The 13,791-nt window shown below is 42.4% G+C and overlaps 1 protein-coding gene across 2 annotated transcripts in view; it reads left to right on the forward strand.

Annotated features, from left to right (window-relative positions):
• The window catches only part of GRIK1 (glutamate ionotropic receptor kainate type subunit 1), a 154,816-nt gene that overhangs the window by 76,789 nt on the left and 64,236 nt on the right, over window positions 1-13,791 (forward strand). For both annotated transcript variants that reach the window (XM_035115110.2, XM_035115111.2), the window contains exons 2-3: window positions 8,892-9,059; window positions 13,055-13,312. In XM_035115110.2, coding sequence (XP_034971001.1) covers window positions 8,892-9,059; window positions 13,055-13,312 — 426 coding nt within the window. The remainder of the gene's footprint in view (window positions 1-8,891; window positions 9,060-13,054; window positions 13,313-13,791) is intronic.

The following is a 13,791-nucleotide window of genomic DNA, read 5'->3' on the forward strand; positions in this document are numbered from 1 at the left end:
GGCATTCCGAGCGCTTGGCACTGCGGAGCGCTCCGCTCTGCAGCTGCCTGTTCCGGTGGCGGGGCGGCAGGCAAGAAAGAAAAAAAAGAGGCCAGGCCGCTGCGCTCCGCCCAGGGCTGCAGGGCGTTACGAGCGCTCGGGGCTGCAGAGCGCTCCTCTCCACAGCTGCCGGTTCCGGTGGTGGGGCGGCAGAAAAAAAGGAAAAAAAGAGGTCAGGCTGCTGCAGGGTGTTCCGAGCGCTCGGCGCTGCGGAGCGCTCTGCTCTGCAGCTGCTGGTGGCGGGGCGGCAGGCAAAAAAAATAAAAACAAAGAGGCCAGGCCGCTGCGCTCCGCCCGGCGCTGCAGGGTGTTCCGAGCGCTCGGCGCTGCGGAGCGCTCCGCTCTGCAGCTGCCTGTTCCGGTGGCGGGGCGGCAGGCAAGAAAGAAAAAAAAGAGGCCAGGCCGCTGCGCTCCGCCCAGGGCTGCAGGGCGTTACGAGCGCTCGGGGCTGCAGAGCGCTCCTCTCCACAGCTGCCGGTTCCGGTGGTGGGGCGGCAGAAAAAAAGGAAAAAAAGAGGTCAGGCTGCTGCAGGGTGTTCCGAGCGCTCGGCGCTGCGGAGCGCTCTGCTCTGCAGCTGCTGGTGGCGGGGCGGCAGGCAAAAAAAATAAAAATAAAGAGGCCAGGCCGCTGCGCTCCGCCCGGCGCTGCGGAGCGCTCCGCTCTGCAGCCGTCGGTTCCGGTGGCGGGGCGGCAGGCAAAAAAAAGAGAGGCCAGGCTGCTGGCTCAGGCGCTCCGTGCGCTCGCTGCTGCAGCAGCAGCCAGTTCCAGGCCCCTCTGGCTGCCTGGGTCCCGCTGGCTGGCTGGAGCGCTCGGCGGTCTCGTTCTACACGGCATGGAGGTATGCCTTATTTTCGGGGGGTGCCTTATGTTTCACTGAAACTAAAAAATGCTGCCATGGCTTACTTTTTGACTACGTATTAAAAAAGGGGAAACACGGTAGATGTTGGTCAGACAATACAATGAATAAAAGCATGTCAGTTAACCACTACATTTCATACGCCTGCTTAACTGGTTATTCTGATACTTCGCCAGCACATGACTGGTGTTCATAGGCACACAACAATGTTTTTGCTTCTCAAGCAACCTTTTAACATGCTACAGACACGTGCCCGCTGTGCAAAACTAAGTAAATCAGGTCAGTTGTTCTTTTAAAAAGGGATTCATTACTGAGAAACTCAGGAGCCTGAATTATGTCAATAGAGCCATAGGGAAATACTTTCAGGCTTGAACGCCTAATTGAAAAAGACTCTGTTGGGAACCAGGAACCTCCATATAATAAACTATGTTTTATCTATCCTGTCTGTCTACATACATTTTATTTCATATTTGTTATTAAGAAAGTTGCACTCAGAGCAGCTCACAAAAGACAACTTTATATTTGTGGCGAATCAGAAGGACTGGTTGATTGACTAACCATATAAACACCCTCACTTGTTGTCAAGGGACACAAGATGACTGCCCTCTTCCCCACAGACAACCATATAGTTATGCTTCACAGGGATGCTTGTAAAGCATCCCTCCAGGCATACAGTCATCCACCCAGAGCATCTCCATATGAGGTAGCAATGTGGGTGTGGGATGAGTTTTAATGGGTAGGAGGGGATATATTAATTGGGTAGGAGAGGATATATTAATTGCAATTTATCCCTCCACATGCAATTTATTCAACCCACATGTGTGGGTTAAAGTTTCAAACAAAATTAAAAGCACAGGAATTAGGCTGTAAATTAGGCTGTTTTGAGCAATCCTAACTGTGAAGTAAACTGGCTGCCCCCTTCTTACCCTGCTTAAAAAAGAATCAGACAGCAATTTGGAAAGTAAGTTTAGAAATAAGATTTACGTCTTGGTTCACAGCAGTGGCAGCAGTAAAAATTATGTAGGCACAACTGGAGCAAGTGAAGGCATGTCTGCATCCAACGCTGGTCAAAGGAAGAGAGGGAGGGAGTGGGGAGGGAACAGGAAGTTACACCTGTGATATAGGAAGCATGATTCCTTGATGCCTTCTCTGCTGCTACCCAAATCCATATTTATAATTGATGTCGCCTAATTTGTTAGAAAGGTTTGCATATAGAACATCCTGTCTTAGCTCACCTTCAAGACTTTCTCAGCTCTGTGATTCTGCTTCCCCAGGAGTTATGGCAGGAACACATAAGGTTGAAATATTAATTTGATCACGGGGTTAATGTTAATATGCTGTGACAATGTCTCCAGCTGTAATGTCCAAAGGTATTTCTGTACCTATGCAATTAATCTGACTGAAATGTAAATGGTTGCCGGAAATATCTAATAACCTTCCAGCCTCATTCTCATCTAAGAGTGTGAGAATATGGTGATTTTAATATCTCTGTGTGAGTTCTTTGCATGTCCTTAATTAATTCATAACTGCACAAACAGAACTTCACTATACATAATTGTATAGTAATTCCAGTGGGAAAGTCAATAATATTAGCTCTGAGGAGAGTCTACCTGTACTTTGTCCCATAAGGCATTTAAAAGTGAGTTCCCTTCTGGTCTTCATTCTAGCCATTGCATTTTGTTTACTTTGTTTATAGCTACTTTTCGTTCATGCTTATCTCGTGTTTCTAAAAGTACACTGTATTTAATGATACACTGTTAAATAAGTGGGTATTTCACAATTATGCTTTAGTTATTTATAAAAATAATGAAATAACCCTCTTGTCCTGGTTTGAATCTATGTTAAAATGAAAACAGTGGTGTGGTACATAGTTTCCAATGGAAGCAGAAAGACAACATTAAAGCTGGGGTGGGAAGTCTGTGCACCTCCAGATTTTCCTGGACTACAACTCCCATCAGCTGCAGACAGCATAACCAATGGTCAGGAAGGATGGGAGCTGTAGTCTACCGTGTTTCCCCTTTTTTAAGACACCGTCTTATTGTTTTTTTTACTCAAAAAAACACACGGTGTCTTATTTTCAGGGGATGTCTTGTACCTTAAGGCCTCCTCGGAGGGGCCAGGCAGCTGGCTCGGGGTGCTGCTGGGCGCTCTGTGCGGCGCTGCAGCAGCAGCCGGTTCCAGGCACCAAGGCAGCTGCCTGTTCCGGTGGCGGGGCGGCAGGCAAAAAAGAAAAAAAGAGGCCAGGCTGCTGCAGGGCATTCCGAGCGCTTGGCACTGCGGAGCGCTCCGCTCTGCAGCTGCCTGTTCCGGTGGCGGGGCGGCAGGCAAGAAAGAAAAAAAAGAGGCCAGGCCGCTGCGCTCCGCCCAGGGCTGCAGGGCGTTACGAGCGCTCGGGGCTGCAGAGCGCTCCTCTCCACAGCTGCCGGTTCCGGTGGTGGGGCGGCAGAAAAAAAGGAAAAAAAGAGGTCAGGCTGCTGCAGGGTGTTCCGAGCGCTCGGCGCTGCGGAGCGCTCTGCTCTGCAGCTGCTGGTGGCGGGGCGGCAGGCAAAAAAAATAATAACAAAGAGGCCAGGCCGCTGCGCTCCGCCCGGCGCTGCAGGGTGTTCCGAGCGCTCGGCGCTGCGGAGCGCTCCGCTCTGCAGCTGCCTGTTCCGGTGGCGGGGCGGCAGGCAAGAAAGAAAAAAAAGAGGCCAGGCCGCTGCGCTCCGCCCAGGGCTGCAGGGCGTTACGAGCGCTCGGGGCTGCAGAGCGCTCCTCTCCACAGCTGCCGGTTCCGGTGGTGGGGCGGCAGAAAAAAAGGAAAAAAAGAGGTCAGGCTGCTGCAGGGTGTTCCGAGCGCTCGGCGCTGCGGAGCGCTCTGCTCTGCAGCTGCTGGTGGCGGGGCGGCAGGCAAAAAAAATAAAAATAAAGAGGCCAGGCCGCTGCGCTCCGCCCGGCGCTGCGGAGCGCTCCGCTCTGCAGCCGTCGGTTCCGGTGGCGGGGCGGCAGGCAAAAAAAAGAGAGGCCAGGCTGCTGGCTCAGGCGCTCCGTGCGCTCGCTGCTGCAGCAGCAGCCAGTTCCAGGCCCCTCTGGCTGCCTGGGTCCCGCTGGCTGGCTGGAGCGCTCGGCGGTCTCGTTCTACACGGCATGGAGGTATGCCTTATTTTCGGGGGGTGCCTTATGTTTCACTGAAACTAAAAAATGCTGCCATGGCTTACTTTTTGACTACGTATTAAAAAAGGGGAAACACGGTAGCAACACTCAGAAGGCCACAGGTTCCCAGTCCCTGCTTTAAACCATCAGCCCCAGCTAGCTTGTACAATGGTCAGGAATGGTGAAGATGGCAGTCTAACAATATCTGAAGGGTCACACATTACCCACCTCTAATACACCCCACTATTGTCTACTCTACACTGACTTGCAACAGCCTTCAAAAAGTCAGGCAAAAGTTTTTTTGCAGCCTTGCTAACTTTTAACTGGAGTTTGTTTATGTTAGGTATAGAACTGAGAGCACTTACATGCAAAGTACAACACATTCGATAAAATATCAGATCTGTTATTGTTTTTGTCTCAAAAACTGTTGCTACTTGGTATATGCATTTATGTTCTCTAGTGTGACTTATTTACTAGACACTTACTGTAGACAGATCAAGGTCAGAGCATACACAAGATGTATGACATGACTGCATTTTGAAATAATGATTTTAGTAACTACATCTTAGTCCAGTCACCTGAAACATCCATCAGATGTTTAATACTTTTACATATGTGATCAGATGGCAACAGTAGTACGGAAAGATTCAGAGAAGGAGGACAATGGAGCTTATCTTATGCTAAAAATTCAAACATATTATTATTCCTTAATCTGTATATATGCTCATTCACCCTCCCATTTGTCCCATGAGTCCTAGGCACGGCTCCAAGAGGTTTGTCTTTTATCTTGCCTCTTTCTCTGACAAAACCTGCTGTTTATTGCTGAAACAAAACAAATGTCAATTGGGTTTTCAGCAGATTGACGTTTGTTCTGATTCAGCAATAAACAGCAGGTTTTGTCAGGGAAAGGGGTGGGACTGAAGAAAAATGTTTTTGACCCATGCCTAGAAATCACGGGACAAACGGAAGAAATCATGCGACAAATGGAAGTGCCCTCTGTCATACTTCCCTCTAAACTAAATGCGTCAACCGTTTGAGCCTTCCTTGTAAGGGAAAATGCCCCCAAACCTTCAGAATTAGAATGCATTATTTGCATCCAGAGTCAACCCTTGGCATCTCCAGTTAAAAAGATCAGGTAGCAGTTATGCAAAAGATCCTCGGCCTGACATCCTGCCAGTCAGAGTGAATAAAGCTGGGCGAGATGGACAACTAGTCTGAACTGGTATGAAGCAGCTTCCTACACTTCTGTTGTGCAATTTAAAACAGAGGCAAGGAATCTGTGGCCCTTCAGATGTTGGACTCCATCAACACCAGCCATCGTGGCCATTGGTTGATGGTACTTTTAGTCCAGCAGCATCTAAAGGTTCCCTTCCCCTGCTTAAAGGATTAAATACCACATTCTTCCCGTGAATTTATGAGAGTTTTGGGAATAGTAAAGGATATGCTAGCGTCTTTAATCCCACAGGAATGTTCTAGCCAATCCATTTTGAAATAATCATTTGATTGCTTCAGGACGCAATTATTGGCACGTTTAGAAGAAAGTATGCATCATTCAGTTCAGTGAGACTCTTCAGTAAACATACATAGGATGTGGCTGTTAATCTGAATGTTCCAGGCCTTTATAAGGCTGCAAAACCTGTAATAGAATGGACCTGTAATTTTACATCAAGCAAATGAATTGGGAAATTATAGGCTTTACCTTTAAAGACCTTCCACTCAGATCTTCATATGTATACTCACTATAAACTGCACATTTGTCCAAAGATCTGCACTGACTTCCATGCGCAGACTTTCCTAGCATTTTTAATGATTTATTTCATTATCTTTTTTTATATTGAGTTTCTTCCTTGTAGCTCTTTCCAGGCAGTTAATTTCTAAGATACACTAATTATGTTTACCTATATACAGCATCTGACATTTTATGGGTTCTCCATCAAGGCTGCCACTTTAATCTTCCATTTCACTGTCAGTCTAGAGATTATGATTCACAAGCTTGTGGGGTATTGAGTAAATATTGAAACAGATAAATAATTTGTTACTTGCATGTATATCATGATTCCTTCTACAGGAAAGCTCATAAAGTGTATTCAGTTTTTTATTTTCAAAGACGAACCACTGGAGAACTAATAACCTCATAAATAGTTTGCACATTTAGATCATGCGGTGGGGGGTGGGGTGGGGAATCAATGCCAAAGCAAAAGCAGCAGATTCAGGGAAGTGATTTAGCTTTATGGTGTTAAGGGGACTAAATATTGGCATGAACAAAGATGGCACTAGCTAAGCGTAAGTAATGACTGATCTTACAGCTGAGGAACTTTCCAATCTTTAGTCTGGAGGCTCCCTTTAGTTTCATTAAATAACGAGGCTGAGTACACCCAGCAAATAAAAGTGGATCTGATGTATACTATATGTACAATGTTCTTCTTGTGTCCAGACAATGTTGATCCATGGTAATGGATCCATGGTAATGGGGGGGTACAATGTACACCCCATGTTACTCACCTGTGGAACTACTGAAGGGCATCATGTGGATGTGTGTGTTTTTAACAACACACATGTAGGCCCGTTCTCATGTAGCCACCCCTCCAGACCTTTTGTGGAGGAGATACACGAAGAAGGGCCTGCATGATGTTTGCAGGATTTGGGTAGATTCATATGGAGAGAGGCGACCCTCAAGTTTCTGGGTTTGGAGGAGTATCAGGTGATTGGAAAGTCACCAGGTCTTCATATCTCTTCCCAGCACATCCTCTTTTTGGTCCTACCATGTCACAGTTCAATACTGGTGGGGTAACAGCCACAGAGGTGGTTGTACAAGTCAGAGGAGGGAGGGGAAATGACACTTGATCTCCCTTTCCAAAGTTTGAGCTCTCTCTATCCTCAGATTGGGAGATCCAATGCACCCTTTGACCATTGGTGTGCCCTCCCAAAGACTTTAGGATTGCAGGAATAATAAACTATACTGAATTAGAAACCTGGAGTTGATTATGGAGCCTTATTTGATTGCAATCTCAACCATGCTAGGCTACTGTGTCTCAAGGCTAGTTGATTACTAGAAAGGAGAAGATCCAGGCCTGGCTCTTTCCTTTCCATGTGTCCAAGGTATCTAAGAGGATATCTACTGTCTTGTTCATAAATTACATGGAATGTCTCTTAGGCAGTCCTATATCACAAGCAAGGCGGTGACCCTTTTTGTAACACCATTCTTTATTATCAAGCTTGTGCAGGAAAATAACTGGCTGAACTGCAAAAAGTTTGCATTTATAGGAAAAGCAGGGTTCTGCAACCGCAAAAGGTGGGCACCAACTCAGTGAATGAGCGGACGATGACAAATAGTAGCAATGAAAGTTATTTGGTGCGTGTTCAAACTGACAAAGGACTGTCAGATGTTTCTTGATGGCTGGAGGGAACTTATAGATATAAATCTTCCAGAGATTACAGGAGTCCTGATAAGAGAAAAATATGACAGACAGATCTGACTGACATTAATTTCAGCATGTAGCTCAGTAGTTGGTACTATAATCCAAACGAAGTACTATTGGGGAATGCTAAGTAGAGTGAACCAAGGGACCAGTAGACTGGTTGGTAATGTCATTATTCATTATCTAAAAGAATTATGGGATAAAGAATTGTGAGGCAGCTGTAATATAGAGGGATACACAATAAAATTGTTTAAGATGTGATCATCTATAAAATTACATGTTATTTAAATGGTAAACCCAATGTTACTTGCTTTAAAAGTGTATGACATTTCAATCTTATTTTCTTCTAAGAACTATTAACATTGTGACTGCTGAGTTAAAATGTAAAGTAGGTTGTAATTCTACTGTGTATTTCCATTTCCTGATTGTCAGATAATGACTATGCTACTCTATACCGGTGACATATAAAATCAAAAGAGCCCTTGCAGCACATTAGCAGATTATATTTTGTTGACTGGGAAATATTAAGCAATATGTGAATTGTGAATTTCACATGGGGAAATAAGTGACTGCAAAATTCAAAGTATTCTCTAGTGGATAGCAGTAAATGAGTAAATTATACATGCAAATCAAGAGGTGCAAGTTAGATGTGGCTGCTTAAAGAACTTGCTTCGAAATATGCTGTTTATTATGCATTTCTCAAGCCCCACATTTCCAAAGTTTAATCTAAGGGGCATTATCTACAGTACATGTTCACATACAGCTGGGGCGTGAGAGATATTTATTGAAGTAATGACAGGTGCCACTAAAACCGGACCTCAAATTTTAAAAATACGTGTTATGTTATTATATACTATACACTTACAATCTTTATGTTGTGATTTACTCCTTCATGCTGTTATCTCAATAGAGGCTGAAAGATAGAGGCCTGGTTCAGACATCACACTTACCATAGGATGCAGGCCACTCACTATCTTTGTTGCCCTTCTCTGGACACATGTAATCTGAACCTGAAAAACTGGTTCATCTAAACTCTGGTTTGTTTGAAACAAGTCACCTTCCAACCATGGTTTATGAAGTTAGCTTATTTCAACGAACCATAACTACCCTGTGGTTGGTTGAAATCAAAATTTACTTCTTCATTTATTTCAAACAATTTATATACCATTTGTTTTTGTTTGTTTTTTAAAAAAACCCTCAAACCGGTTTACCTTCTCATTATCCTCTTGTGTTGACCAACTGATGGTTAAGCCATCAGCTGAATACCAATATACCAAGGTGCTACAAGAAATAGAAACCGCTCTCTCCACCATTTTTTTCTCTCTTTCTTGTTCTGAAATGGACATTCCTTATTTTCATTTAGATTGGTGTTGTATGTAATGACATGCTAAGACAAGCTAAAACATGACTAAAGCTTATTTTTGTTGTCTCTTTATTTTCACAGGAGGGATATTTGAAACTGTGGAAAATGAACCTGTCAACGTGGAAGAGATAGCTTTCAAATTTGCAGTCACCAACATTAACAGAAACAGAACACTGATGCCTAATACCACATTAACCTATGACATCCAGAGAATTAACCTTTTTGATAGTTTTGAAGCTTCAAGACGAGGTAACTTTCGAAGTGACTCTCAAATGCTGTGCCCACATTGCCTCTAAAAGTTTCTGTCTTTCCTTGTAGCAGCTAAATTTAGCTAATGAATGTCAAATAGGTTGGGTTTATTCAGTATAATCTGTGACAACACACCCAGGCCAGCATATTTCTTCAACCACAATCTAGGCCTTTACTGCATAATTATCTGAAACAATCTAATTCTTTGCTTTGTATAAGATTTGAAATGGCTGTAATTGCTTGCGATATTGAAATATCTAGAGAGCCATGCTGAGCTTATCTTCTTTGCTAATATTTAGCTCTGTGATAGTAATAGTATGCGACAGAAAATCAAACATTTTCTCTCTTCCCTGCTTATAAATGAGCAGCCTTTCTACAGTATGGGACATGTAGTATTTCAGTATTTAATCTTCAAGCATTTGTAAAGGGTTGTGTGTATTGATGTGCACCACAGAGATACTATCAATATTTTGAAAGAGCAGACCGGTTACTATCCTTGCATTTGTTTTGCCTGTGTGTCTGAGTGTTAGTTTTTGTAAAATATTTTTAATTAAGCCCTGACCATATAGGAGTATCGACAAAATGCCCCTGGACCACAGTCTACTTGAATCACAAAAGTCTACTTCAATCAGGTCAGCCTGAAATGGTATAACCTTGAAAGCAGAAAGCTTTTCTAAACAATAACTTTTTAAATTAAAAATTCATAGAGGGAAGCCCCACAGAATGTTAAAATGGAACATTCGTATCTGCATTTTTGAGCATTTATTTATTTATTGAAAACTTATCCTACTCTTCTGAATTAAAATTCTTCCAAGGTAACATGCATGGTAAAATAGGAATACATCAATTGTAACAGAATAATAATAATAATAATAATAATAATAATAATAATAATAATTTATTATTTATACCCCACCCATCTGTCTGGGTTTCCCCAGCCACTCTGGGCGGATTCCAGAAGGATATTAAAATACAATAATCTATTAAACATTAAAAGCTTCCCTAAACTATTGTCTGCCCCACTGAAACTTCTAAGGAACAATTAAAATAAAGTTATTTAAAGCATGGTTAGTTAAGAAAATAGTAGTAACAGATCCTTTAGCTGAATAAAATTTCCTGCCTAAAAACTACCTTAATCAGGTTTATGAAAATATTACGGAAAATTACTGTTGGATTTCAAGGTTGTAATAAGTTTATGTGAGTAGCAGCAGCATGGTAGATGGTTTCATAAATTTATTTGCTAGTAAACCTATTTGATTTTCAGAAACTGAAGTCCATTATGTAGTGAATACATTTGCAGAGTGCATTCGGAATCCTTTCTTAGTAATTCATGACTCTGATGCCACATGTGGTTCCATCAGAAAATGTACAGGTCTTTATTTCAAAGGACCATGAGATAAATTACCATTTATATGATATATGTCAAGAAGGCCTCTAAGAGGTGAATGACTAGTTGTGCCTAAGAAAAATCAACATTCCCAAGTGGGCTTTTTGATGAGGCAAGACTTCTGGTCTGCATGTAGATTAGATGGTGTCAGACATGCCTTGTTTCTTCAGAGAAAGATAAATGGATTAAATGCTTGCTTGTCTAGCATCCTGAGGAACAATTTAATAAATTGCTAAAAAATTCTAATCCCTGTGGAATAAAGTATAAATACTTCATGATCAGACAGTTGTATCCCACATCCCTTGTTACCTTGTCTCTCCTCTTCCACCTGCCTATACCTGCTCTAAATTTAGTGTACTCTTCTTGTGGGGACCTCACTTTTGCAAATTATATTGTGGAAGGTAGCATATGTAAACAGAGGCCACTAAACAGATAATAACAACAACCATGATAAAAGTTTGAAACATAACATAATGGGGCTAAGGTCATACCATCAATTTCTCTGACAACTTTTCCGTAGTAGATGATAATCAACCCTGTTTGCTTTCATCTCTTAGTTAGATTCTCATTGTTGGCCAGTTGGCTGAGGTGATAAAATCCATATTGCTACATTGGCAAGCTGAGAATATGGGTTAACTTGATGCAAGTAGATGAAGGACATATCCAGGTTGAAATGCTGTCATTGTTTACTGTCTTTCAAGTCACTTCAGGTAGCTTTATATAGATGTGATAGTTGTGATTAGAGTTGCAGTTGAGTGCATGGTGACACACGCATGCACACAGTCTTTTACTAGATGCTACAAAGGGCCACTCCAAGACTTTTTTCTGTCTCAGACAAAACCACATATGGAGCTACCCAGGCAGAGTCAATATGTGTAGTCCCGAAGGCTGGCCAAGTTATTTTGGTACCTGATTAGGAAAATCCCCTCCTTTGGCCTCTCCTTTGGCCTCTCCTTTGGCTAAGCATACCATAATAAAGCATGACATCCCAAATCAATTGCCTCTTCCAATTTCTAATGGCAAGGCTGGCCGTGCAAAGTTCTTCACTGTTTGACTGTGGAACCATCCAGAACATCTGCTTTGGTCCCAGTCTCAAAGCGAGAACAGGCTCATAGCTTTCAGAAAATGATACTTTTGGGATGGTTTCATTTTCATTGGCCGGGTGGCTCTTAAGTGCTTCTTCTGACTACCTTTAAAAGAAAGCAGTGGGCAAACTGCACCTTTCCGCCCACATGTAGCCCTCAGTCTAATTTCATGTGGCTCTCAGCCTAATTTCAAAAGCAATTTGCAAGTGATCCATTCAGACCTCTTGCAAGAGTGGTCTGTCCCTTCTGCACCAGCAGAGGCAGAGGAATGGAGAATCTGAGAGAAAGGGGGTGACCAGCCCACTTTTGAGAGCCAGTGTGGTGTAGTGGTAAAGAGCAGTAGACTCGTAATCTGGTGAACTCGGTTTGCGTCTCCACTTCTCCACATGCAGCTGCTGGGTGACCTTGGGCTAGTCACACTTCTTTGAAGTCGCTCTGCCCCACTCACCTCACAGAGTGTTTGTTGTGGGGGAGGAAGGGAAAGGAGAATGTTAGCCACTTTCAGAGTCCTTTGGGTAGTGATAAAGCGGGATATCAAATTTCTTCTTCTTCTTCTGACCCTGCACACCGCTTCCTTAGATGCTCAGTGGTAGATTATTCATCAGCAATACCTTTAAGTGTCTTAATGTAATCTCTGCATGATGCTTGGCCATTTGAAATCAGCACATAGATATTTAAAGGAATTTTAAATATCAGTAAGGAATTTCTCTGATTTGTTCCTCAATATATTATACTTTATCATGAAAGAGGCAAATTTAAACATGAATCATACATGCTATTTCAAGGATATTAAAATGACTCCAGTCTTATAAAATAATTTGCATTTTATCAGGGACTCAGACGGGACTAACATGTATAATATTATTTTGATTTCACATTACTGGAATTCTCGCTTTTAAAAAATGATTCAGTGCATGATAAACATTAGTGTAATGTGCAAATCTCTAGTTCCATCTTTGCTTTCCTCAAAGGTCCACATAAAATGAGTACATCTCACAACATAAAGTGTCACCATGAATAATAGTAGCCTTTTATCCTCTATGAGTGTTTGCCTTGAAATTAACAAACTATAACACCCTTGGATAGCAATTTGTCAGGTAGCTTGGAAATCCTTGCTGTGCCTATTGCAATGAAATGTATCTATGGTCACTGTGCCATGCATCATAATTCATAAGACTTTCATTGGGTGAATAAATTACAAGAATAGCTCAGGGCTCCTGAATGTCTCACAATCGTGACTGAGGGATTTGAAGGCAGCCCTATTTAAAAGTAATGAAGTGAAACCCTTGCATTATTTTTATTTGAAATTCTTGGGGTTTTGTAATAGGCTGTATCCCATCTGTGTAGTTGAAAACAATGATGTTATAAAGTTTTGATGAGCTGGCCCTTGCCGCCACCACCCTAATTTTGAACTCATTTCCTCCCAAATTCAGCAATTCCACCAATTCAGTTAGACAAAGGAGCAAAAGAGTAAAATGGTCCTACAGCATTATTGGTCTTTTCTTTATCCCTATCTCATACAGCATGTGATCAGCTTGCTCTTGGGGTAGCTGCACTCTTTGGACCATCTCACAGCTCATCAGTCAGTGCGGTACAATCTATCTGCAATGCACTTGAAGTTCCACATATACAGACCCGATGGAAACATCCTACAGTGGATAACAAAGATTCCTTTTACATCAACCTCTACCCAGACTATGCAGCCATCAGCAGAGCAGTGTTGGATTTGGTGCTATATTACAACTGGAAGATAATAACTGTAGTATACGAAGACAGTACAGGTAGGCATCACAACACTTTTTAAAATACACTGTTTATTATTATTTATCAACTTTATATCACACCCTTTCTCCTGAAGAAGTTTATGAGCTATGCCAACCCTTTCCCTATTTGAGTACCATTTTCAAGAACTAAAAGAGGAGAGTGAAAAACAGACTGAAAGAGAATGTATATATTTTCTCTCCTTTTCCTTTGTGGAATATTTTCTTGCCACTGCACATGAATGCAAGTATATATATAGATGGGCACGTGTTTTCTGGACATCAATTGTGGATCAGACATTTTCCTGAATCAATTCCATTTCCTTAAAACTCACCGGTAGCTATTATGCGGAATTTTGCTGCCACAGGACAGTATATGACAAAGGGATCATTTTGAGCCAAAGAGTTCTTATCAGTATACGGAAATTACACCTGAAATTATTGTGCCTGAAGCTCCATTTTTCTCTGTTAATGTAACTTGTGTCACAGTGGCTGAACCA

Source organism: Zootoca vivipara, chromosome 4, assembly GCF_963506605.1.
Source record: "Zootoca vivipara chromosome 4, rZooViv1.1, whole genome shotgun sequence".
Taxonomy (NCBI): domain Eukaryota; kingdom Metazoa; phylum Chordata; class Lepidosauria; order Squamata; family Lacertidae; genus Zootoca; species Zootoca vivipara.